This window comes from Alternaria incomplexa (assembly GCF_024043165.1).
Source record: "Alternaria incomplexa strain BMP 0042 chromosome Unknown scaffold_16, whole genome shotgun sequence".
Taxonomy (NCBI): Eukaryota; Fungi; Ascomycota; class Dothideomycetes; order Pleosporales; family Pleosporaceae; genus Alternaria; species Alternaria incomplexa.
The window spans coordinates 65,068-90,455 of NW_026249865.1; the positions used below are offsets into that span (position 1 = coordinate 65,068).

Sequence of the window (25,388 nt, forward strand, 5' to 3'; positions counted from 1 at the left end):
TCGTGTGCACTCGCCATCAGCCATCGCCATGAGTTCGCAAACGATACAGCAGATGGAGTCCGCCCGGTCGCTCGCGTTAGGCGACGGTAGATACTATCCTACCATCATACCGGGCGTGCTCCCCATCATCGGCTACAGTGAAGACCAGAGCATCGAGATACAGCGATGGGGTGCCGACTTTCTGGCCGAGGCTTTTGCGTCGCCAACATGGCCTCAAGACGTCAAGCAGAACAGCGCGCCCTCTGTGCTTGCTACCCTGAAGGCCTACCTCGACAATGTTGAAGACAAGAGCGTCATCAAGAGCGCCATCCAGGCGGCTGCCAGCGTTTACCCGCTTGTCTACAAACACATGTAAGTGACATCCCAGGCATCAGATAGAAGTCCCCATGTCAAATATGCCATGCGCATCTTGAGGTCCCCTTGCCAGATGCCCATGATTGCAGTTACGCGAACACGTTCTTATACTTGCATGTGTCAGTGTCTCCGACGCCAGCGATGCGCAAAAATGGCAACTCATGGCCGGCATCAAGTCCAACATCTTGCGACGAATGGATGCAGCTGCGCCCGGTGTGCGGATATGTTGCGTCAAGTTCCTCCAGCAAGTCGTCCTGGTACAGACGCCGGGCGTTACGGACCCTAGGGTAAATACTACACTCTACCCAATGTACACACAGCCATCTGATCCCTCGCAGCGCGCCGACCCAAACGACATCTCCCTCTCCCTCGTATCCCGCGACCACCCCCTCATACCCTACGCGAGCCTCGAGGCTGAAGGACACGGGCTGTTGGACAGGTTGCTGGATATTATACACGGAGATCACAGGTTAGATAGACAGTTGCAGACTGCTGGAATGCCTCTAACAGAGACTAGTGACGGCTTGCTTGTGACTGCCACACTCAACAGCTTGGGCATGCTAATCCACCGCCGCCCAAATGTTGCAAATAAGATCTTGAACAGTGTCTTCAACTTCAACCCTCTCAAGCTCGCCAATTCGCCCATGACGCCCAAGAACAAGGTCATCATGAAGTCGATTGAGCGTACAACAAGGGCACTGCTTGTGAACATCATAAAGAGGTATGTCTGCCTTGCTATATCATAGTACTGCTGATGCTCACAAACGTAGAAACTCCCCAGATAACCCCATCAACGGGCGGATACAGCAGTTCCTCGAACGCATGCATCGTACACGGGTTGAAGTGTTCGATGAATCTAACCGTAAACGTCCTGCACCGGTTGAGCCTACTGATGGTCTTGACCCAGCAAAGAGGCAACGGCTGGTTGCTGAGCCTCCAAGTCGCACGCCATCCGTCCAGCCGCTACCGCCTGGTGAAGTGAGCTGGCGACAACTATACACACTGAACGCTGAGGGCAGCACTGCGAACTTCGATGTGCAAAACTTCAGAGATCCCGAGCAATTGCTGAGGATAGTCGTGCCTGTTCTGCAGTCGGTGAACCCACAGAAGCTTGAACAAGCTATCAACGTATGTGATGTTCCCTGTCCAATTCAGACTCACGTTGGCCTACACGTTTCAGGCTTTATTGGAGGTGTCAGTCGTAGCCGTGCTAACATCATCTAGGCCGTCCGCGCTCGTTATCAGACACTCAAACACACCGCACCAAGTCGCCCTGTACAGCCCCCACCGACCGCCGCCGCAGAAGACGAAGAAGAATACGAGCCCGACTTCGAGCCCGAAGACGCTGAACAACTCATCAACAAGCTCGATGGCATCCCCTCGAATCCCTTCTCCTCACAAGGCGGACCGTCAACCGCGTTAGCACCCTACAAGCTGCCCGAGGCACCTCCGTTATCAGAACAGGATGTTCAGAAGTACGGTGACATGACCGTACATCGAGCCTTCGGCATGCTGAGCAGTGTAGATGAGACACAGAAGAGCAAAGTCGCTAAAGGCGGCTTCAACCGACTTGCGGCCACCGATTACAACAGAGACGCCTGGGTCACTATACTCTCTCGGCTAGCTACACGAGCCAGCGCTGGCCTAGACGACCCGGAAGAAGGCATCAAAGATGAATACGCCGTTAAGAACGCCAAGGGCAATATGCGCATCAGCGATGCGGTAAGAGATGGCCTGTATCAGTACATACTGTACAACTGGAAGTCTCGCATCGACGTCGCCATCTCATGGCTCAACGAAGAATGGTACAACGACATGGTCCTCGCCGAGTCCGCCGAAGACACCGCTACAAACGGTTCCTCCAACCACCACACATCGCCGAAGCCACCAGGGAACTACCATCGCTGCGCCCTCCGCCTCATCGACGGTATCCTGCCCTACATCGAACACACCGACAAAATCATCATCCGCTTCCTCTCCGAGATCCCTGCCATCGACTACAGCATCCTCGTACGTCTCAAGAAGATGGCCGAAGACCCTGAGCGCATCGACTTGGCGTGTAACACACTCCACTACCTGTACATGTTCCGTCCTCCTGTCCGCAAGATCGTCGTCGATATCCTGGCAGAGATGTGGACGGAGAATGAGCGGGCGAAACCTAGTGCGCAGAAGTTGTTGGTTAGATGGAGACCGGAGGTACTTGGCGATGGAAGGAGCGTCAGTATGCCTACTATGGTTAAGAACGAGAGTAGTGCGGGGGCTGGTGGGGATGCGCAGATGGTTAAGGAGAGCGCTAATGGCGCTTTGGAAGTTAAGGCTGTTTCGTAGATGGGGAGATGAGGAGAGAGGAAACTGGGATGGAGACGAAGGAAGGAACATGCCATGGGTTTGGATTCGAGGCGTTCGTTTCTTCACGTGTATACCTATCGATTTCATTCGTAGGATTGTGTTACGATAGGAAGTAAGGAGGCTTACACCACAGTAAGACGGGAGAAAAGGATGTGGGAAAGCCAAGGCTCCAACCCAGAGAGGTTCTGCGTGGTTCCACGAAGACATAGTGCAGCCAGTGTATAACATTTCCAATTTGTTCAAAACACGAATCTGCATTCATCCATTGGCACTTTTACTTTACGTCGTAGTGATCGTTCCTATGCTAATACATCTCCATCGAAATCACATCATCCTCCTCTAACAAACACACACGCCATCTACTCAATCTTCATCTTCTGAAACTGCTCAATACTCGCCTCCCAATTCCTGGCCTCCAGCTCCGCAGTCCTCAGCTTCTCCTTCTCCTGCTCCTTGACCGCATCACTAACCTTCTGCTCCCACTCATCATCCATAATCTTCTTCTGGCGCGTAATCGTCTCGTTGGCTTTGACGAGGCGGTCTTGAGCCTTGGTAATCTCCTTGTCGAGCTCAATGCGGCCCTTGACGTCAAGGTACGCGGTCGCGGCGGTGCCGATTGTGTAGACGGCGCAGCCGGAGGGGATGGAGTCGGTGGGGGATAGGATTTTGATGTCTGCGACGGTTTTGCCGGCGAGGGAGCGGATGGAGGGGAGGGAGGTGGGGGTTGAGAGGGTGGCGTGGGTAGAGTCGTCCAGGGACTTGATGTAGGTGGATGCGCCTTCCTTGATGGCGTATTCGGCGGTTAGGGAACGGAGACCCTTAGCGCTGTCGACGAGGAGCTCGTATTCGGCGTTTGCGGTTTCGTCTTCGAATTCTGGCTTGTACTGGGGGAAAGGCGCGATGGTGATGGAGGGGGTGGAGTCGCCTTGACGGCGGGGGAGACGCTGCCATAGCTCTTCGGTGAGGAAGGGCATGAAGGGGTGGATCATGTTCAGTCCTCCCTCGATGGAGGTGTAGAGCGTCTGTTTCGCGCTTTCCTTCTGCTCTTCGCTGCCTTCGTCGAAAATGGCCTTGCTGTTCTCGATGTAGGTGTCGCAGAGGTAGACGTAGAAGTACTTGTAGGCAGCCTGGGTAGCCAGACTGAACTCGCGTGCCTCCAAGTGGTCGTTGATCTTCTTGGAAGCGACATTGAGCTGATGCAGAATGTATCGCTCAGGTAGTGACTCTGAGCCTCCCTTTGTGACCTTCTCTCGTGGTGTGAAGTTGTCTCCCAGACGTCCAATGACGTATTTTGTGGCCTGGTAGATCTTGTTACAGAACCTTCGGTATCCGTGGATGACCTAACAACTGGTCAGTATATAACATTGAGAACGGTATATGGAAATCGCTTACGTTAACATCGAACGAGATGTCACCTCCTCCTGTGGTGTACCCAACAAGTGCCATGCGCAGCGCATCAGCACCGCACTCGGGGATACCCTGAGGGAAGGCTGTCTTCTGATACTTCTCCGCCTTGGTCAACTCCTTGGGATCAAGGTTACCAGCGCGAAGCTGGTCGTGTAGCTTCTGCAGAGTGATACCATCCATGATATCAACAGGGTCCACAACGTTACCCAGCGACTTGGACATCTTTCTTCCGTCCGAATCACGGATGAGCGAATGGCAGTAGACCTCCTTGAATGGGACCTTGCCGGTGAGGTACAAGGAGAGGAAGATCATCCTAGCAACCCAGAAGAAAAGAATGTCCCATCCGGTCTCGAGAACAGATGTGGGGAAGAGCTTCTCCAGGTCGGCGGTCTGGTTGGGCCAGCCGAGGGTAGAGAATGGCCACAGACCGGAAGAGAACCATGTGTCAAGGACATCCTCGTCCCGTGACAGCGTGAACTTCTTGCCCGGGAACTTCTTCTCAGCCTTGGCCCGCGCCTCCTCTTCTGTCCGGCCGGTGATCCAGAGCTCATCTTCACTTCGGTCACCCGCTTGACCTTCGATTTCAACAAAGTACGCGGGAACCTGGTGACCCCACCACAGCTGTCGAGACAAGCACCAATCTTGAATGTTGTTCATCCAGTGCATGTAGACCTTCTCGGAGGTGGCGGGCCTGATCTTGATGTCGCCCTTCTCGACGGCTTCGATAGCGGGCTTAGCTAGGCTGTCCATCTTCATCCACCATTGCGGCTTCATGATAGGCTCGATGACGTCGCCAGATCTTGAGCAGATCGGGACCTTCATGGGGTTAGGCTCCGTCTTCACAAAGAGGTCGGCCTTCTTCAACGCATCAACAACGGTGTAGCGGACATCGAAGCGCTTGGCGCCTTCGAATTGACCAGCGTTCTTGTTCATAGTTCCGTTGTCGTTCAAGATGTTGATGAACTCAAGACCGTGCTTCTTTCCAAGGTTGAAATCGTTGGGGTCGTGCGCTGGAGTGAGCTTCACAGCTCCGGTACCAAACTCAGGGTCGACATAGTCGTCAGCGACAATAGGCATGAGACGGTCGATGAAGGGGTGACGGGCTTTCTTTCCGACGAGGTCCTTGTAACGGTCGTCCTTAGGATGGACAGCGATACCGGAGTCACCGAGCATAGTCTCGGGACGTGTGGTAGCGATCTCGATGAACTGGTCGGTGCCTTCGATGGCGTACTTGAAGTGAGTAAGAACACCGAACTCAACCATCCTCTCGTACCCGGGCACAGATAGCTTGGTAGGTCCAGCCAGATCCTTGTTGTCGACCTCAAGTGTACTAAGCGCTGTGTTGAGAGCCGTACACCAGTTTACCAATCTGTTACTGCGGTAGATCAAACCATCTTCGTGCAGGCGCACGAAGGTTTCCGTAACAGCCTTGGAGCAGTTCTCATCCATGGTGAAGGCCTCGCGTGTCCAATCGAACGATCCACCCATTCTGCGCAGGGTGTTGGTGAGATGCTGATGGTATTCCTCCTTCCACTCCATAGTCCGCTCAAGGAACTTTTGGCGACCAAGATCGTATCTCGTCTTGTTCTCCCTCCGCTTGAGCATCTTCTCGACAACGGACTGTGTAGCGATACCAGCGTGGTCGCAACCAGGCAGGTACAGGGTGGTGTAGCCCCTCATCCTATGCCACCGTATGAGGACATCCTGGAGACTCGTAGCGAGCGCGTGACCGCAGTGTAGCTTTCCGGTAACGTTGGGTGGCGGGATAGGAATGACGAAGTGACCGGGCCCCTTGACGTCTCCATTCTCGGCGAACTGGGGCTTGAAGAAGCCCTGGGAATCCCACCATGCATCCCATGCCGACTCGACGACCTTGGGTATGTATGCCTTTGTGTATGCGTCGTCTAGTGGCCTCAGCCTCTTCTTCTCGCCCTTGGGTGTCTCTTCGACGTATTCTGGTAGTTGCTCCTCCTCCTTGCCCTTCTTCTTCTTCTCTTTGGCTGGAGCGGCGGCATCCTTGGAGGCACCGGCAGCGGCTGCCTTCTTTGCCTTGAACTTTGCATCCTTCTCCGCCTTCTTGCGCTCCTTCTCTAGTTCCTTGGCGGACTTCTCCTTCTTCTCTACGCCCTTGTCGTTCTCACGGCCGGGCGCATGTTGGCCGGTAGCCTCGTTCTCGGCAGCGCCAAGGATGTCTTTCTTGACGTCTGAGCTGAGCTCGGGCGGCGGCGCAGTGTTTGGCGTCGTCTTCTCGCCGGTCGAGTTGTGGGAGGACGCGTTGAGCGCCATGGTTGCGGTCGAGTAGTGGTGTTTGTGGGTGAGCACGCGCTCAGCGTGAAGCGGCGTGTAGGTTCGCGATAGGCTGCGGATTGGCCGTCTCAATTGCAATGGGCGTCTGGCAAGATTTTGAGAATCGAGGTTTCGTCTGCAGGCGGCGCGCAGTGTAGTGGGCGCGGTGCGGGGCAACATTAACAAAAAAGTGCCTGGGTGTGAGTCGTCCAAGTCCGGCCTGCGTCACCCCACATCCTCGAGCTCGGACGGACCCCGCCTACGACGACGAACCATTGAGCCATGCTCGTCGCTCCATGACTGCATACAACACAGTCATGACGGGACACAGTCATTGCCAGACGATAGGAGCTCTCCGATCTCACATCGGGAATGCCCGACGATGATTCATATGCGATGAAAAGCAAAACACCAGGTGAGGTGCACAAGTCGAGTCAGAGATAAGTGTGTCACAAAAAGATTCGTCATTGACTACCGTGAGCATAAAACACTTCTAGCAAGAATGAGCGTCCACCAACACCCCAATATGCATTGAGCCGAGTACTTGTTGAGCTTTGTTTGCTCCCATGCGCCTGCGATGTACCATTGCGCTCCCCATCGCTTATACAAGAACGATACCTAGCACCTTGCCCTATGCACTGCCGCTCCGTGATGTGCGCCTTGTGCTTGTACGCCGGCACCTCGGTTGTGTCTCAAGCCAAAAAAACTTGGAACGGATAGATGGGAGACCGAGTATTTCGTTGCTGTAACTTTTATGCTATTACATAAAGTCTAATTACGTGAATGGGTATCTCAATCATGCCGCGGTGCTGTTTTGCTGCGCGGCCTGTCGGACGGGCGCAAAGTAAGGATGTTGCATGGCCTCTTGGGCAGTCAGTCGGTCCTGATACATGTTAGTCTTTGACACCGCATCGTTACATATGACAGAACGTACCTGGTGATCGTATCGCAGCAGTTTGTCGAGGAAGTCAATCGCATCGTTGCTGACAAAGCGCTGGTTCTCGGCATTGATGAACGAGTGCCACGGCTTCTTGGGATACCGACTAAGTATGTCGTCGTACTGGGCGTCTAGCTCAATGTCGTACTTGTCGAGATAGTCGAACAGGTCCTCCGTTCCAAGCACCTTGGCAATCTTGACGAGCTGGTCAGAGTTGCTGTTGCCGTGGAAGAATGGTTCCCGCCTGAAGATCATTGAGGCGAACATGGCACCCAGCGACCACATATCAAGCGAGTAGTCGTACTCTTGGAAATCGACTAGTAGCTCGGGGCCCTTGAAGTAACGTGACGCGACACGGACGTTGTATTCGGTTCCTGCATGGTAGAACTCCGCTAGACCCCAGTCGATTAGGCGCAACTAGTACTCGTTAGCTGTGCTCCTCTGCTCTGATAGGATGTGCGCACCTTCCGCTTCTCATGATCGATCATAACGTTATGAGGCTTGACATCACGGTGCATGATGCCTTTGCTGTGGCAGTAGTCGAGGGCCTTGAGCAGCTCGAAGATGTAGTATCGCACGTCGTAGTCCTGGAACTTGGGGTACAGACTCCGGAAGTCAGTATTGTTGACATATTCGAATATCAGCGAGGGTGTTTTGCTCTGTTGATCGCTGGTCAGCTTTATTCTCAAGCACGCGGCAGCGGTTGGGCCTCAGTACCCAGTCGCCAATCCAGTCGGAGCCGTCACTAACCTGGTTGTCGCGCACCACGTCCAACAGCGAGACGATGTTGGGGCCACCCGACAGATTCTGCAGGATCTTGATCTCACGCTTTATCTTCTTCTTCTTGACAGGCTTGAGGACCTTGATGACGCATTTCTGGTAGTTAACCACGTTGATGCCCTCAAAGACCTCCGAGTACTTTCCGCGGCCAATCTTGCGGACGACCTCGTAGTTCTCGAGCACGCCCCAGGAGATGTTCACCGAGTCGTAGTCCCAGTACGACCGAGGCATGTTCGCGTTGACATCGGCGTAGACGCGAGCGAGGCTTGTAGCCCCGCTACTATTGTTCAACGCCATTCGGACAACAAAGCAGTTCTCCGGGAGATCTGTGGAATTCCACTTTGCGCGTTCTTCGAGGTCTGTACTGAGATCTCTGCGCCAAGGGGCTGTTGTATCGAGCGAGGGGTCGTATGGTGGGGTGAAGAAGCGGAGGAGGTCGGGACCCTGGGAGAAGAGGGCAAGGCCTGCAAGCGCACCAAGGACAGCGAGCGCAAGGAGCGGGTATGGAGGAAGGCGCGACAGAGGGCCGTCACGGCAGTCGCGATGGGCCTCGTGGTTGGGCGGGGGTGCCTGGGTGTTGGCGGTGGTGAGCTCTGGCTGCTCGTGTTGGTGGTGGAGGATGGCTTGTGGGCGTTAGACTAGTACCAGGCAAGGGCCAAGCTTTTCCGGCAGGCGGGCCCAGGTGCTGATGACGATCCCTTCTATCTCACTTACAATTATTTAGCTTGCGCTGCCGCACTTCCCCTTCAACCTCTGCAGTAGTCATTCTAGCTAGTGCAGCCATGTTTCACGACCTGAACGTTCCCTGGACGGACGCGACGCGCGAGCTGCAGCGCACAGTAGCTTTCCTCGACGAATGTGAGTTCTTCGAGTTGTAGTTGAATGCGCCGGCGGTGGACTGACGCGGTGCAGTAGGATACGACGTCGTTGCTCTCACGCACACATATTCGGGAAAACTGCCGACTGATATAGTACGTCGAGGAAACTGCGACCCTTTCACGTTCCTCTTTTCAATCGCTAATGCGCTGCTCAACCAGAGTTCGCCTGTACCCACAAAACTTCCCTTCCCGGTTCCTTCACGCATGCGCATCCTACGACGATGCAACATCTTTCTTACCGATTCGGCCTCCAACTTCCGCATACCACAGCTCCAGCAGCAATATGACCTCGTAGCCGCGCGACCTACAGACGACCGCACCCTCCAGCAGGCATGTCAGAGTCTGGACGTAGACATAATTTCACTCGACCTGACCCGGCGATTCGAGTCCCACTTCAAGTTCCCTACGCTGGGGACAGCTATATCCCGTGGTATTAAGATCGAAATATGCTACAGCCAGGGTATCATGTCGAGCGATCCCGCCGCAAAGCGCAACCTGATTAGCAATGCGACACAGCTCATACGCGTGACCCGTGGTCGGGGCCTCATATTTAGTTCGGAAGCGAAGAGCGTGCTAGGCATACGCGCACCAAGCGATGTCATCAACCTGGCTTCCGTCTGGGGACTCGGCACAGAGAGAGGCAAAGACGGTCTGACAAAGGAGCCTAGGAGTGTAGTCGAGTATGCACGATTGAAGCGCCAGAGCTTTAAGGGCATCATAGATATTGTCTATGGTGGAGAGAAGCCAGCGCAAAGCTCTGCGGCTAAGGGCAAGGACAAGCAAGATCCGAAGGGGAAAGCAAACAAGAACCAGAACGGCAAGCGACCAGGCGAGAGTTTGGAGGGCACTCCCCTGCACGAGACCAAGGCAGAAAAGCCAATCTCGAAGCGCCAGCAAGCCAAGAACAAAAAGGCAAAAGTACAGGAGGGGGGTGGAGAAGTGACAGAATCCTAAGGAAGGAGTATTTTGACTCTATCTAGATAGACGGCAGATGATACCCATAGACACGAGCAGCAATGCACAACAAAGATCATACCCACACCTTTGTATTCTCTCAACATTACTACCTCGCAGGAACACTCAATGCTCAACTGCTACGATCAACTATATAACATAGAAACTAACAAAGCATAGACATCTGGATATTGCCAAATATGAGACATCTACCACCACCACATCGCTGCCTGAACCTCCGGCGTCGGCTTCACCAACCTCCTTCCGAGATTCACCGTGACACGACTCTGTAGCGCAACAGTGCTGATATCGAAAGGTAGGGGCTCTTCAACGGGCGTTGGCGCAGGGGCGCCGGCTGCAACTTGACTCTGAGCCTGCGCGCTTGTTGTTGCTTTTGCAGGAGAGGAAGAAGCTGCTGGTGCAAGCGATACCTCGACAGATGGTGTTACACTTGCAGATGATGATGTTGCAGCCGCCGAAGAAGCAGAAGCAGAAGCAGAAGCAGATCCGCTAGCCATCATAGTAACACCCGCTCCAGCCGCACTGGTCGTGGTTCCTGCGACAAGGCCAGGCCGAGTCAGTGTAGCCGAGTCGATAGCTACGGTGCTGCTTGAGCTTGTCGAAGCAGCCTGCTGTGCTCCAGGGGGTGGTGAACCCCCGGCCTCAACAGTTACCGCACTGCCCACGACAGTCTGCATGGTACTTTGACTCATTGTTGGCGCGCTGCTCATGGATCCTAGTTGGAAGGGCTGGGCCTGTGGTGCGGACATGGGGAAAGATCCAGCCGGACACATGCAAGCGCAGTTGCATTGAGAAGCTGCTGTAGCAGCGGCTGCACCACCAGATCCTGCGACGACGGTGACTGCAGCCGCAGCTTTTGTGGTAGTTGTAGCTCCCGCGAGGCCGGCGGCGGTCCCATTGCTTCCTCCGCCTGCGACAACAGTGACCGCGGCTGCTGCACCACCCGAGGATGCAGTACCGTTCGTTCCAGATCCTGAGCCGGCGACAACCGTAATCGCGGCTGCTGCTCCACCTCCACCAGAAGCGCTGGCAACTCCAGCAGTACTGTTTCCATCGGCTTTGACTGTGACTGCCATGCCTACTGCAGTTGTTGTCGTTGCAGCAAGACCTCCGGCCGTAAGCTTGGCCGAGTCGATCGCTGCAGTACTGGCGGAAGTGGAATTTGAAGCACCTTGAGCGCCAGCTGCGGGCTCTGATCCGGCCGATACAGTCACAGCAGCTGCAGGTGCCATGGCGGCTGCCGAACCCTGGGGTAGCGTTAGCGATGTACAGAATGGAACATAACTCAACAACGTACAGTAGAGTTCTTGCTTTCCGCTAGACTGGCTGTCTGCATAGGCTCAGCAGCGGGCATAGCGGCCCCCTTAGCACCCATGCTGCTTGAGTTTCCAGCAGCCATACCTCCCATCTGGGAAGGCGCATTCGTCCAGGGAATAGGGGTCACTTTTGGCAGAGCTGACTTTCCAGCGGGGAAGACTGTCTTTACCGCCTTGGAGGAAGCGGACGCCTCTGTCGGCTTCTCGACAGCGGCAGACGATGCTGATGCAGTGGCTGCCTCTGGTGCCTCGGCCGCAGCCTTCGACGATGTAGCTGAGGCTTCTTCGGCAGCTGATGACGAAGCTGATGCTTCTCCCTTGGCTGGTGACGATGCCGGTGCTGCTTCTGCAGGTGCTTCCCCTTTAGCTGAAGACAACGTAGTTGGTGCCTCTGCCTCTGCCGGTGATGAAGCAGATGCTTCAGCTGGTGCTTTTACGGCGGTTGATGACGATATGGCAGTGGCTTCTCCGGCCGCTGGTGACGATGCTGACGTTGCTTCAGCTGGGGCTGATGGCGATGCTGCTGCCGGCGCTTCTCCAGCGGGAGGTGTCGTTTCGGCTGCTCCCTGCGGCGGTGCTTCGACAAGCGTTGCTGCAATCTCCTGGCCATTGGGTTGAGTGACGATAGTCTGAACTATCTGAATAGTTTGAAAGTTACTCCCATTTTGTGGTGCTCCAGACTGGGATGGTAGTTGGCCTTGTCCATTTGGTGCGAGTTGATTCGCTAGATCTCCAGCAATATCGGCGCTGCCACTCTGACTAGAACCGGGTTTGGGGGCCAGCTGGTTTGCAAGATCTCCAGCAATGTCGCTCGACTTGATGCCACCTGCTGCTCCTTGGTTGGCACCCTGTGTCGTTCCTTGCGCACCACTCTGGCCCTGCGGCTGCGGGTTGCTGGTCTGGTTTGTCGATGGACTCTGCTTTTGCCCATTAAGCCCAATGAGGATGTCGTCAACGCTCGTGGAGCCCCCACCGGCAATCTGGTTTGCGAGGTCTCCACCGACATCATTCGTGTTAATATCTCCGTTGCCACTCCTTTGGCCTTGTCCTTGGCCTTGCGCGAGCCCATTCAACAAGGCGTTTGCGTCGAGGCCGTTCTGTGCAAGCCTGGCGGCAATGTTTCCATTGTCCAGTGCGCTGGCTTGCTCGGCAGCAGGTACGTTGAGTGCCTCTGTATCCCGTCGTTGCCAGTCGAGTCCCGATACCAAATTGTCGATACGTCTGCCCGAGACTTCGGTTCGTATGTGAGTATTGTGAAGATCAAGTACTGCCTGAGTGACCGTCTATACGCAGTCAGTGAAGAGTCTCTACAAGCAAATGACATACGTACTGCACTCATGAGCAGCAGGGCTGGTACCCAGGACGATCGAGTTCTAGTCATTGTGGAATTCTTGATGAAGTGAGAACCGGAAACGATGGAAAAGAAAATTAGTAATTAGTACATCAACAGTCCAGCTGGAGTAGAATCGAAGGCGATGTCACAGACATGCAGAACCTCTCAGTACCTGCACAGCAGAAAGACCGAAGAGTTGAAGATGGAACGGAAACGTGTGGACACACAATGGAAACAGATAGTCCGGATGCAAACGAATGTAAGCTTCCGATAGTGCGAGAGCATGCCAAACCGTTCAAAGGTTCATGACTGAGGCGAAAACTATCCTACTTAACGGGTCCGACATGTCAGCCCCGCTCAGCATGTTTCTAACCGTGTGGTGCTGGTTTCGAGCCTTCGCGGCTACTCGAACAGTGTTCAGGTGCGTCTCAAGGGTCGGAACGGTGTTCCTCAAATGGAGTCCCAGCGCGCAGTAGTGCAGCCGGTGATGGCATTGTCGGGTCAGCCTAGTTATCAGGGTTTGTTCCAGGCCAGTAACGTGCGATCCATGATCGACAGGCCCGCGAAAAGCGATTTTGGTGGTAGTCAAGCTTCACGATCGTCTGGCCAGCCGCTATGGTGGTGTAGTCTGACACGCGATGTGCGCGAGGCGATGGGGTTCACACCGGAGGCGTTTCACTCTGTGGAACATGGCGTTTTCTTCCTTCCGCTCGTGCATGAACGAAATCGATCTTCCATTACCGATCTATTTCCGCCCAAGTGCCGTGCGATAGAAAAGGCTTATCAATCGCGAAGCTGCAAAGTCGCGTTGTGCTGTGAAGCATGTGCGTAGCTGGTGATCGCGGGAGAAAGTCGTGCCTAGTAATCGTGGCTTGGCGACCGATGACGTGCGTCATTACGCTGGGCCTGACGCTTGCCAGCCCCTGGGGCCAACTTCCATCGCAAAGAATACGATTCTCGCTCGTCGGAGTCGGCCAAATTTTGCCAGCGCAGCGTGGAACGTTCGGCTTCCGTACGTAGCGACGTAGCTGTAAGCTCTAGGCTTCTGTATATGTAGGCGCAACTCTGCTGTCAAGGTCCGCGCACACAATAACAGCACCGTCCAGCGGTCATCATGGCCGCCATACACGTCCTCGATGATTATTATCTTGCCATCACCTTCCTCGTTACTGTTGCATACCAGCTGATCGGCTTTGCGATAGCCTTTTCGTTCAAGTTCGACAAACTTACCGATTTTGCTGGCGGCACCAACTTCATCCTTCTTGCGATCATCACGCTCTCATGCAGTGAGAACCGCGGCGATGCGCGCAACATTGTGGTATCGCTATTTATCATGCTGTGGGCGGCAAGACTGAGCGGCTTTCTTCTTTTCAGGATTCTCAAGACTGGCAAGGATGATCGTTTCGACGATAAGAGGGACAAGTTCTGGTCGTTCCTCGGATTCTGGGTGTTGTGAGTAGCTACAGACGTAAGCTGGGTGTCATTACTGATGGGTTACAGTCAAATGTTCTGGGTTTGGACTGTATCCATGCCGGTCACTATTCTGAACTCTCCAAAAGTCACTCGATTCAATCAGCCAGACTTTGGAACAGGCTGTGATATCGCTGGCATCATTCTGTGGTCAATTGGTTTCATCATGGAAAGTGTTTCCGACGTCCAAAAGTACAGGTTCCGTACTGCTCACGGTAGCGACGGCGCCGTCTGCAATGTCGGGTTCTTTGCCTGGACGCGCCACCCGAATTACTTCGGTGAGATGCTCATCCAGTTCGGTAGGTGTTGCTCATTGAGTTTCTTTGGACCAAAACTGATTATGACAGGTATATTCACGATCGCTATATCCCCGGCTGCAAACAACTACGTCTCGGGCGGTGCATATGACGCTCTGTACGCGTCTATTCTCGGTCCATTCTTCCTGACTCTGCTACTCATGTTCGTATCCGGCCTTACGCTACAGGAACGACCTGGCGCAAAGAAGAGATACGAGAAAGGCAACCGATGGCCCGAGTACGAGCAATACCTCCACCGAACGAGCATTCTCATCCCTTTCCCGCCACAGCTTTACGCCAAGCTGCCCGTCATTCTAAAGAGAACCATCTTCCTTGAGTTCCCAATCTATGTCTTTGATCCAGCCAAGCATGCAGACCAAGACAAAGTGCAAGCCAGAAACGCGGAGGAAGGTCAAACCAGGCCGAGTGATGAGCAAGGCCTTAGATCTTGAAGTATCAGATGTTCGATATAATGATACCCCTTTGTTGATTCTCTATCTTTATATAAACAACATTGTTAGAGCGCTTCGTACCGCATAATCGTAATTCAATATTCTCCCAAAAGGCATGCACAAATCAAAATCAGCATTCGATTATGTGAAATCGTCATGGTGCCATCAAAACTTGACGTGCAGGGTAACAAGCCAAAAGGCGGTTTATGTTTGTTCTATGCTAGATCTGTGTACCGACGTAGTCTGATGAACCACACGTCGCCTGCCCCTGCGTTAGGGGTGGCAAGAGCTCCAAGACTACAGATCCCAGCAATCCTCGTGCAGCGCATCTCTCGCCAAAGCTTCCACCGACCTCCGAGCAAGCCGTGTCCATGTCGGCGATGACATGTGAGAATGCAATCACCAGGTCGAGCAGTGGGATACAGCCTGCTTAGTCAGTCGCTGAGCGAATCAATCCACCCGGCCTTATCGCGCGAACATTGAAGATCACCTCACGCCATCGCATAAACCACACCCACGGGACGATGAGAAGAGTCAAAACCATCGAAATTTGTACCTCATGCTCGCATCTTTCCTTGGCTCGTCGTCTTAGTTGGACGACTAGCAGCCATGAGCCTGCTGGCGCCTGTTTCCAACTCGGAAACTACTTCCATCCCGCGTCCCCAATCGATTAGAGCACCTGGAGATGCGATTGCGTCATTGCGTCACTCTGAGATGGCCTGTTTGTAAGACTGGATGGGTGAATATAAGAGCCTGAAAACGCGCTTCGCCCTGCCGTTCGACCACCCTAGCATATCCTACATCCTTGACACCAATTCTTTGTCATCTCAACAAGACAACACTTGTTTTCAAGATCGTTGCGAAAGCTGAACCATCAGAATGACTACTACCCCAATTCACTCAACTGGCCGCGGAGGTATGCCCTGCATGATACTTCAACATGCAACAACAGGAAAAGCTGATCGCTGACGCAGGCGCCGGCAACATTGGCCCCGACACCAACGTCTACACTGATGGAGGCATGGTTCGCGAGGGCGTTCAAGGCGACTCTCTCGATGGAGATTTCTCCACTGGCCGTGGGGGAGCTGGCAACATCGGAAAGTCGCCTCGCGTTGGGCCGCAGTCTGACGAAGGTCGTCGCTCAGTAGACATGGTACCTGAGATCAACCAGCGCAACCCGCAAGACGAGTTTCACACCGGCGTACGTCATGTTATATGAGTAATAGCAGCCTCAACTGACATAATTGTAGCGAGGTGGAGCCGGAAACGTATACAAAGAAAAGCATGGCGGCCACAGCCAGTCACCCGACCGCAAGGGATTGGGCGACAAGGTCAAGGAAGTACTTCATTTGGACAAGAAGAAGGAACATGAGCCATCTCCTTTGGCACAGAACACGACTACGAACTAGATATGATACCCAAGTCAAGCGACTTTCCTGGAGGACTGGTAGTGGTATGAGCGTTGGACATCGATGATACCTCAGGCTATAATCTCGACTATGAGACAGCCTCGTTTTCCCTTTGGTAATTAATAGACACAGACACTCTCTCAACCATGTCTTTAAGTTTTGTATGACCTACCTGGATTGATGTCTGCATCGTGCCTGACTATGATGGTGGGATGAACACTAGCGCGGACCACGTGGGGTAGTCGCGATCGCAAGTCGCGTCATTGGGCTCCAGAAAATCCACCAAACTTCACACCCCAACAACACCTTTGCGCAACATCACAATGAGTTCCAGCGAACATGACGCCGAGGCCCTCGTGCACTCCGATGACCCAAGTCACCCCGCGAACCACATCTGCACGCTCTGCGCGAAGTTTTATAGCTTGGGCTGGGTACGATGATCTCCAGGCGTCAGGGGGACGCGGATGAAGACAAGATCGAGTGATGGCTAACACGGAGATTCCGCCAGGTGACAGGCACTGGCGGAGGAACGAGCATACGCCATGAAGACAAGATATACATTGCGCCCAGCGGCGTACAGAAAGAGCTCATGAAGCCCACCGATATGTTTGTTATGGACTTCAACAGCAAGGAGTACTTGAGGAGACCACAGGTATATCGCGCGATGTTGGACCATGGGAAGATAGCTAAGGAGCATTTAGGTCCTTAAACCCTCAGCGTGCACGCCTCTCTTCCTCGCAGCCTTCGAACGCGGCGCCGGCTGCTGCATCCACACACACTCGCAATGGGCCGTCCTCGTAACCCTCCTCGTCGAGCGCGATTTCGGAAAAGACGCGTGCTTTGAGATCGAAGAGATTGAACAGATCAAGGGCATACCGAAAGGAAGAGGGAAGCAGGGTAACCTAGGTTATTATGACCGTTTGCGTATACCCATCATCGAGAATACTGCGCACGAAGAGGATCTGAGGGAGAGCTTAGAGGAGGCGATGGAGAAATACCCCGATTCGTACGCGATTCTTGTCAAGAGACACGGCATCTACGTGTGGGGCGACAACGTACACAAGGCGAAGACGCAGTGCGAGAGTATTGATTATATCCTGCAGTTGGCGGTGGAGATGAAGAAGCTAGGGCTACCGTGGACGAAGTGAAGAGACAGCAAAACTTAGGCGTAATGCGTTGCGTACACAGGTGGGGTACACATGAGCAGCCAAGAGAAGAGTGTGTGCATTGGAGGGAAAGCTTTTTGAGCTAATCTTGAGCCGCCATAACCTCCCTAATCGTTTCGCTCTCGATTTTCCTCATCAACCAAGCGTGTACAGTGATCTCTTTAATGTTTCCGCATGAAGCCATCGAGTCCTGCCCCCACAGTCTGTCCCGAGTCGCCCCTACTCACGGAACGCAATTTCGACTCCCTCTCTATGAAACGGCGGCCACGAAACTCGAGTATCAAAACTGCATTTCCCCCGAATCCCATTCGCATGACAAGAACACGCAATCACGATTTTATGTAGATTGGGAAATGTTGACAGTAGACCAGGAATTACCAGTCGTATGATCCATCGCAGATCCTGTTCCATAGGATCGTAGTAGTTTAGAAACTCTTCCTTAAGATTGTTGGAGTATTGATAGGAGGCTTGAGACCTGTCAGCCTCCATGAGTGCTTTTTTAAACACCAGAAGAGCGTCGATGGTCCTCACGGAAATGGATCGTATCATCGCGAAGTGGGCATCTCGGATTCGATCTCGAAAACGCTTGAAGGCTTTGTAATCGTGGAAAGCAAAAGTATTCTCGTGGTAGAAGACTAGAGCGGCCTCGGAGTAGATTTGTCGGCAGGTGCGAGGGAGGCTAAGCTGCCCTAGATTGCTTTTGAAGAGACCCGTCGATGTGGAGCCGTATTTGCGATATCTCAATCGTTTGAGGTTGGGATACACGGTTATACCGCCCAGTGCGCAGTGCCATATCTTTGTGCGGAGTTCGGATGGTAGTCGCAGGAGAGGAGAGTTCACACTGTTGTCTTGGGCACTGGATACTGTTAGAGAGACATGAGGATCGTTGAGGTCTTCACTTACATCGTCACAAGATGGTCTGGCGTTTGTGAAAGGTCCAATAAGTCATTCTCTTTTGGCTCTTCGACTGGCGTCTTCTTACTTGAGGCGCTTGCTTGATCACACTTCTTGTGGGTCTGAGAAACCATGAGTAGTCTTGCGCCTGTGGTACTTATCGTTCGATTGAAGTTACTTTAGTTGGGTTTGTGACCGAACGGCTCGGTGTATGTTCAGGGAATTGTTTCAGGTAGTGGAGAAAGTCTGGTAGGAAAGACTTCAATCTTTGAATGAGAGTTGGAGCGACTGGGGGCTTGAACGAGCACACACAGTGTCAAGTGCGGCGACTATTCACTACGATGCACTGACACATGCTTCTGCAGCTATGGCTGCCTTACTGCACGATGAATGGTCCACTCTACTAAAGACATCAGCTGACATACTCAAGAAGCCCCCCTTGGTACTTCAGCTCGGCCCCTTTTGACTTGACCTCGATATATCCATTCTGTGTCTCTACTTGGAACTGCCACCACCATGGACAAGTCTACGCTCCCAGCGGAGGCCACTCAATCCGTCCCTGAAGCGCGCTACAACATGCGCAAGCGTCCCGCCAAACCGACCACGAAATCTTCCAAGCGCGTCTATCGTACTCGCGGCGGTCTCGTCTCCTTGCGGAAGACACCCAAAGACCTCGTCCCCATGTGAGTCATTCAGAAGCGGAAGATCTATATACAGTTGATATCATCCAAAGCGTCAAGTCCAACACGCAACAGTCTCCCCTTCTCCGCCTTCCCGCTGAACTTCGAAACAAGATCTTCAGGTGTGCTTTGGGAAGCGGCCGGTTTATACACCATTGGTAAGAGATATCGCTCTGCGGACTGATGTGAGACATGCACTGACTTCGTACACCCATAGGTACGGAGGCACCCGCGAATGGCGCTACCTCAACAGCGATAACGACGTCTTCCGTTCAACACGTGCCAACATCGCCCTACCGCGCGTCTGTCGTCAAATTTACTCCGAAACAGCTACTCTAGTATACTCCGAGAACTTGTTTTCCTTCAACAACGTCTTTGAACTCGATCGCTTTGTTGCTTCACGCAAACATGCTCAGCTCGAAGCCATGACGATGGTTATGGTTGATATAAGTTGGAACGCGTTTAAGAGTGGAAGCGACGCTCTGGAGATGGTGCTTAGGAGCCTAGGCAGATGCAAGGGGTTGAAGAAACTGTATATGGGAGAGCTCAGGGGCCTATGGAGCACCAAGAAGGAGTTTAATCGTGTGAAAGAAGCGGAAGCTGCAGTTGCAAAAGGCCAGGCAGGTGATATCGAGGTTATATTTGTGTCGCCATACACATTGGAACCTCTGCCGTGGTCATAGCACTGGTTAGGGAGACAGGTCAATCGCTTTGGTTGCGTTCGGTGAGGTGCGCTTGCCTCGCACATTTCAATACCTAGGTAGACTATGATGTCAGGTCATTTCATGCGATCTTACATTGCTTGTAAATTTCATAAGCCCGTGCACACCTAGTGCAGCTCCTTCATTTACCTATTAATCTGCCAGTCTTCTGCCTTCTACCTTCATCGAGAATACCTTACCATACCTTGGTCGGCAATCAATACATCCAATAGACTCAACCAACCAAATCAAACCAACGGAGTTCTCATGGAGGATTCAGGAGAACTTCAGGACATAAACCGCCTGAGTACTTCGCATGCTGAGCGCATACGTCGGTGAGTTCAAGAGTTCGCACATCCTCTACAACTTACTTACAGTCTGACAGAACCCAAGAGAACCAGGCAAACTCCCCTCTCCTCCGTCTTCTACCTGAGCTTCGTAACATCATCTACGAGTATGTGTTACGTATGAATTATCCGATAGAGATGACAAGAACAGCGATGAGGGACCGAGCCGGCCCCAAGCGACATCTTCTCGCCCTCCTTGGAAGCTGCTCGCAGATCAACACAGAGACCGCTATGCTGCCTTACACTCTCAACGTCTTTGCTATGACGGGTTGGATAGCATGTTCCAATACATGGAAGCTACTTCATCATACCGGCCAGAAGCAACTACAGGCTATCAAGAGGATGCAACTTAGGACAGCTGTGGGGAGTATAGTCATGGGGCTAGAGGGCGAGCTCGCCTCTTTAAAGGGCTTGGAGATGATCGAGGTACGGGACAGCCGTGGTCAGTGGAACGAGGATCTGATCCGGCGGATAAAGATGCGTATGCCAGGCATTGTTATTTCTAAGATTGAGGCGTTTCCTTAGAAACCGCTGAGAGGTCTTCGGACGAAAAGGCCCTCACGCTCGAACGCGAAAGACAGAGAAGAGGGCCTCGGGAGGTAGGGGAAACTGCATTGGGAAGTTAGACATCGAGTATTTGTGCTACCTAGGTACCGTGGACCCGTAATGCCTGAGGAACTAGGGCCGAGTAACGATGTAGTCAAGAGACACATAACTTGATATATGACTCTTTGAATCGAATGAGATTCAAATAGAATTTTGAATATGCGATAGATATGAGGATGAATCTGTACTACATCATGGTGCAAATGACTTTCGCGACAACCCTTGTTAGTTGCGCATTACGTCATCAATCCTGGCATCCCTACGCTAACCAAAGTCAATATCCCTGAGCGGATGGCGCCCAGGCCTCTGACATTCATCTACGAAGCCAGAGAACATGCCTCGCTGGTCGCAAAGGTGCATCTTTCTTGCGTTACTATGTTGCACACTATTCGAATGGTATGAGTCAAAGTTTCATAGCTTCCAAGATTTACAGCATGACCAGTTCGCCGTTACCACGCCTGCTACTGACTCACCATTCCTGCGCCTCTGTGTCTTCTCAACAGATTATGTTGGTTCGACTTGTAATGTTACCTGACGAGTCTTGTTGGTCAATCAACGGACGGATGCAGTGCTGCAAGTGAGTCACCACTACTGCGTCTCTGGTTCTCCCAGCCAGCGCGAACCGCTAGTGAGTATGTCGAGTGTAACCATCCACGGAGCTCCCAAAGAGAAAGAGTCATCTCCAACTATATAAGATCTCTTAAACCCTATCACTGCAACCATCACTCATGCCTTGTACACTATCTGCATCTTCAGATATGTCGACAAGCAACTCTACCCACCGGAGTAAAACTCCATCGATGGCTACAGCCCAGTCAGCGAACACCCACTCGACGCAGTTACAATCCCCGTTATACCGCCTACCTCGAGAACTCCGCGACGAAATCTACGAATACTATGCAGATGGCAGGCGATCGTACGAGTACAACAAGGACACGCAAAAGCTGCGCTACCGGGATACAGCTGCGCGCGCAGAAAACCTTGGTTTGATAGTGACTTGTAAGATCGCGGCGGAAGAGATGAAAAGGGTAGCCTTCCAGAAAGCGGAGTTTAGCACACGATGCTCTGCGTACGACATTTCAGAGTTCATGGGCCTACGCTCAAGAGTCGCTCGACTCCACATCTGTAAGTTTTGCATTATGTTATAACAAGGCTGCGCTAATTCCAATCTGCTCTTTAGTGACGACTCTTGTTCAAACACAGCGACAACGCATGTTGGTCTGTGTGACCGAATTGCTACAAGCTTCCGACTTCGTCGACATCGAAGCGCGTTATCCAAACATGGGACTATATTTCGGTGACTTGCTACCGCAAGCCATTGCTGAGCAACGCGATAAGTTCGGAGTTTGGATGGGGTCGATACGCGTAAATCACGTTGCCCATCAAGCATGTATCGATGCGCTACTGTTCGCCCTACATCGTGCTCACTCTCGTAGCCCGGAAAGGTTCGCGCAGCTCACAGGTAGGGTCTTTGGCAAAGGCAATTGTCCTGTGGGCTCTGGAGGGATCAGAACAATATTTTCAACCAAGGCTCGTTGATCGAACTGCTCTTATGGAGACCTGACCCATGGTTACTACCCCAAGACGAAGATCTATCGCGTATGGAAACTCTTCTCTGCAAGCAAAGCGACCCTAGACCACCTCGTGCAATCGATTTTGAGCTCTGTCACCGTTCCATGGAAAACATCAGGTGCTACTTCTCTGCTGCAGCTGTAGCGATCCACTACTGTACGTAACCGTCTTTTCCCCTTTGTTTCAGAATACCTGCGCACCAATGCTTTCACCAGGCAGTTTGAGTCAAATACAGCATTGTGATCGCATCTAAACGCAGTCATGAGACCTTTTGCTAACTTATCTTGTAGTACATAGCCTACCACCAAAGCAATGGCTCAACCTCCGGAAGATCATCCTGTACGAGGACCGCAAGTCTCTGCTTCGTCCCGCATGTCATGCACGTGGACTCATTGGTTTCTGCAAGAGCAATTCGTCTTTACGCGTGGAGCACAACATCGGACTATTGAGCAATCTGCTCCCGGAGTCTACAGATTTGGGAATCGACGATCGATTCATACTTGGATCCACTTGCCTGGGAGTAACAGTCCCATGGATAGAGGAGGCTCTATCTTTGGCTGCCAGTGGTATAACTACCAATGCCTACCGACTCATCATCGACGGCAGTACAACAAAGGCAGTGCAAACTTTCAGGCTCTTGAAGTATGCCGCAGCAATGCAAGAAGCCATGCTCACCCAAGCAGAGCGTAACAATTTGCAGCCTACACCATGGGTCCGTTCGGGTTACGGCCAAGTCACCTCACTACCATGGCACTTACCCGCAGGTTTTCCGAACGTAATCCGCGCAATCATGAATGGCACGTCGAACATCCAGTTTACAGGCCCCGTAGGCGACCTGTGGGACTCAGATCTCATGTTCTTTGAGAGTCAAGACTGGACCATCGCAGATTGGCGGAACGAATGGAAGGAGAAGATTGTACTGTGCGGACCAGAAACCACCTTCTATGAGGACACACAAAAGTGGTACGAGCTCTAGTCGTGCGAGTTGAACGAGAGCCCTACCTAGTGTTGAGGTCTACAACACCGAATTTGCGAGCAGATGGCCAGTGTGCGGGTCTGACATGCGTCTTCGCCGATTGAATACAGAACACATAGCAATAGGATAGACTGGCTTAGTACGCCGTTACATTTTATGGTGTTTGGTTACGTGTTGTAAGATGTATGAGGTGGCTAAATAGAACCGGCAGCCCTCCGTAACTTCTGCCATCCAAATCCATATCGTCCCTCATCTACAACCTCGCTACCTCCCTCCCCTCCAACAGCCCCTCGATAGTCTCTCTCCACACCTCCGCCGCCTCAGCACTAATAGAGTTGAGATCATAGCTAACGCCGAACCCCACAATCCCCTCCGCACTAGTCGAGCTGCCCACCAAAAACTCGTCCTCCCTCGCTCTAACCCCAATCTTCACATCGCGGAAATCAGCCGCAAAGTCCTTGTCCCCCAAATTCTGAACGTCGTACGTCCCGCGCTTGAAGAACGCAGCTAAAGGCCCGATGGACGAGACGCCGCATGTAGCGCCGAAGCCTGCTGTGCTAGGTGCTAGAGAGCCTTGTGGATTTTGGAAAGAAGGTGAGCGACGCGAGGGCGGGAGTTTCGCTTCGACGCGTTCGATTTGCGCGACGTAGCCTGTTGCGAGGAGACGGCCTGGTGAGCCTTTGTCTAGAATACCTGCTGTACCTGTCTTTCCTTTTCCTTTGAGACGTTTCTGGTAGACACGTAACTCGCGGTTCGCGTGCTTCGCTACGAGCTTGAAGCGTCCTTCTACGGGTAGATCGGAGGATAAGAAGGGCATTACTATGCCTTCGCTAAAGGCTAGCATGCATGAGTCAGGCGGTGGTGGATTTACGAAGAAGGCGCGGGGGTTTAGCGGGAAGGAGGCTGTGAATGGTGGGTGGTTGGTGGATGGAGACCGTTTTTCGTGGATGGCCATCATTGCTAGGCCGGCGAGAGCGAAACACCCAGCTCCTATACTGACGTTTGCGGAGCGGCATAGGGATATCAGACGTGCTGAGGCGGCGGGCGATAGGGATGCGGATACATGACCACAGGACATTGGAGGGCGAGTCGAAGGGCTATAGTCGAATATCTTGTTGAACTTGGGTTCGAGTGGTACTGGCTCCTCTAACCTCTTCTCTCTCCGCAGCGGATTCGTAAAGGTGGGTGGTAGTCCTCCCTTCTTCACGTGCCGCAACACTCTGATGAGCGCCCAGAACCAGCGCTGTCTCGCTTTATTGCCTGCAATTGGTGGGTATAAGTCTTCCTGGGCGGCTGGCAAGAATTTTCTGATCTTTTCTGGCATACGGAGGGACTCGATGTCTGCTAAGATATCCTGGGATGGTTGGTTGAAGATGCGAATGAAATGACTGAACCAGCTGTAAGCCGAGAGACCATCGGAAATTTGATGCGCAATCACGATGAGGAAGCGTAGCTCATATGTTCCGTCTGGAAGTTGTCGCAAAGGTAAGACATGGAACTTTGATAGGCACTTCGTGGGTTCAATGATGCGAGTTACGTTGTAGGCGTGGTGGTACAGCTCTTTTTCGTCGACGTTCTCATACGCTTCTTCGATCCAAACGATACTCTTCTCGACTTCTTGAATGGCAGAATCTCGAGAGCTGGGTACATCCACGGCAAAACCTCGTCTTCTTATTTCTGGATCATCGGTCACTCGAGACAGGAGTAAAGGGTGCTGAAGGCGAAGAGAAGTCCAGGCAAGCGCTATCTTGCGCCTCAGCTCTGATTTTGAGAGCTTGTGTTGGACGGCTAATGTGAAAAGGGCAGTCATGTCTGTTGCACAGTCAGTCGCGCTTCAGCCATGCTCAATATGACGAGTGGACATCTCTTTGGACCATCAAGAAACGAGTATAAAATATTCCGAAGATCCTACATACCTGCCCGGCCACCATAATACGCGCCATCCGAGTCAAAAGAAGTCTCTACTAGCCCAAGCGGTCGCTTGAACAGCTGGGTGCCATCTGCATCTTCTGACAGCTTCCACTCAGCATAATTTGATGCGTATTTGTCCAACCAGTGGCTCTGCTCTTGCTCTTGTGGTGTCATGACACTTTTTTTTGGCGTGCAATTCCAGGAAGATGGAGGTCATGCAAATTCTTTCGCCACTTCTTGGTGCGAGTAATTGGAAGCCCGAGCGTATGTCAACAATGAAGAGAGTGTATCAA

At 52.7% G+C, this 25,388-nt stretch overlaps 11 protein-coding genes across 11 annotated transcripts; 7 read left to right on the forward strand and 4 right to left on the reverse strand.

The window, feature by feature from the left end:
• Positions 1 to 28: 28 nt before the first annotated feature.
• J4E90_009403 (uncharacterized protein) lies at positions 29 to 2,682 on the forward strand (the record flags this gene model as incomplete). The annotated part of the gene is made up of 4 exons (XM_051438922.1): positions 29 to 351; positions 479 to 1,075; positions 1,125 to 1,482; positions 1,579 to 2,682. 4 exons carry the CDS (start codon positions 29 to 31, stop codon positions 2,680 to 2,682), a joined length of 2,382 nt encoding a protein of 793 aa, XP_051286999.1.
• Positions 2,683 to 3,062: 380 nt separating this feature from the next.
• On the reverse strand, positions 3,063 to 6,396 carry J4E90_009404 (uncharacterized protein; the record flags this gene model as incomplete). Its single annotated transcript, XM_051438923.1, has 2 exons — positions 3,063 to 4,043; positions 4,096 to 6,396. The coding sequence occupies 2 exons, from the start codon at positions 6,394 to 6,396 to the stop codon at positions 3,063 to 3,065; spliced, it is 3,282 nt and encodes a 1,093-aa protein (XP_051287000.1).
• Positions 6,397 to 7,192: 796 nt separating this feature from the next.
• On the reverse strand, positions 7,193 to 8,410 carry J4E90_009405 (uncharacterized protein; the record flags this gene model as incomplete). The annotated part of the gene is made up of 4 exons (XM_051438924.1): positions 7,193 to 7,279; positions 7,331 to 7,750; positions 7,798 to 7,992; positions 8,084 to 8,410. 4 exons carry the CDS (start codon positions 8,408 to 8,410, stop codon positions 7,193 to 7,195), a joined length of 1,029 nt encoding a protein of 342 aa, XP_051287001.1.
• A 485-nt stretch (positions 8,411 to 8,895) lies between these two features.
• Positions 8,896 to 9,945, forward strand: J4E90_009406 (uncharacterized protein; the record flags this gene model as incomplete). The annotated part of the gene is made up of 2 exons (XM_051438925.1): positions 8,896 to 8,971; positions 9,086 to 9,945. The coding sequence occupies 2 exons, from the start codon at positions 8,896 to 8,898 to the stop codon at positions 9,943 to 9,945; spliced, it is 936 nt and encodes a 311-aa protein (XP_051287002.1).
• A 209-nt stretch (positions 9,946 to 10,154) lies between these two features.
• Positions 10,155 to 12,663, reverse strand: J4E90_009407 (uncharacterized protein; the record flags this gene model as incomplete). The annotated part of the gene is made up of 4 exons (XM_051438926.1): positions 10,155 to 10,319; positions 11,037 to 11,213; positions 11,264 to 12,565; positions 12,613 to 12,663. The coding sequence occupies 4 exons, from the start codon at positions 12,661 to 12,663 to the stop codon at positions 10,155 to 10,157; spliced, it is 1,695 nt and encodes a 564-aa protein (XP_051287003.1).
• Positions 12,664 to 13,729: 1,066 nt separating this feature from the next.
• J4E90_009408 (uncharacterized protein) lies at positions 13,730 to 14,833 on the forward strand (the record flags this gene model as incomplete). The annotated part of the gene is made up of 3 exons (XM_051438927.1): positions 13,730 to 14,067; positions 14,116 to 14,384; positions 14,433 to 14,833. The coding sequence occupies 3 exons, from the start codon at positions 13,730 to 13,732 to the stop codon at positions 14,831 to 14,833; spliced, it is 1,008 nt and encodes a 335-aa protein (XP_051287004.1).
• An 879-nt stretch (positions 14,834 to 15,712) lies between these two features.
• On the forward strand, positions 15,713 to 16,242 carry J4E90_009409 (uncharacterized protein; the record flags this gene model as incomplete). Its single annotated transcript, XM_051438928.1, has 3 exons — positions 15,713 to 15,749; positions 15,808 to 16,034; positions 16,084 to 16,242. The coding sequence occupies 3 exons, from the start codon at positions 15,713 to 15,715 to the stop codon at positions 16,240 to 16,242; spliced, it is 423 nt and encodes a 140-aa protein (XP_051287005.1).
• Positions 16,243 to 16,846: 604 nt separating this feature from the next.
• On the forward strand, positions 16,847 to 17,390 carry MDE1 (Methylthioribulose-1-phosphate dehydratase; the record flags this gene model as incomplete). The annotated part of the gene is made up of 2 exons (XM_051438929.1): positions 16,847 to 16,894; positions 16,944 to 17,390. The coding sequence occupies 2 exons, from the start codon at positions 16,847 to 16,849 to the stop codon at positions 17,388 to 17,390; spliced, it is 495 nt and encodes a 164-aa protein (XP_051287006.1).
• Positions 17,391 to 18,818: 1,428 nt separating this feature from the next.
• Positions 18,819 to 19,665, forward strand: J4E90_009411 (uncharacterized protein; the record flags this gene model as incomplete). The annotated part of the gene is made up of 2 exons (XM_051438930.1): positions 18,819 to 18,985; positions 19,200 to 19,665. The coding sequence occupies 2 exons, from the start codon at positions 18,819 to 18,821 to the stop codon at positions 19,663 to 19,665; spliced, it is 633 nt and encodes a 210-aa protein (XP_051287007.1).
• Positions 19,666 to 21,436: 1,771 nt separating this feature from the next.
• J4E90_009412 (uncharacterized protein) lies at positions 21,437 to 23,184 on the forward strand (the record flags this gene model as incomplete). Its single annotated transcript, XM_051438931.1, has 3 exons — positions 21,437 to 21,761; positions 21,817 to 21,973; positions 22,506 to 23,184. The coding sequence occupies 3 exons, from the start codon at positions 21,437 to 21,439 to the stop codon at positions 23,182 to 23,184; spliced, it is 1,161 nt and encodes a 386-aa protein (XP_051287008.1).
• A 253-nt stretch (positions 23,185 to 23,437) lies between these two features.
• J4E90_009413 (uncharacterized protein) lies at positions 23,438 to 25,269 on the reverse strand (the record flags this gene model as incomplete). Its single annotated transcript, XM_051438932.1, has 2 exons — positions 23,438 to 24,996; positions 25,101 to 25,269. The coding sequence occupies 2 exons, from the start codon at positions 25,267 to 25,269 to the stop codon at positions 23,438 to 23,440; spliced, it is 1,728 nt and encodes a 575-aa protein (XP_051287009.1).
• Between the last annotated feature and the right edge of the window lie 119 nt (positions 25,270 to 25,388).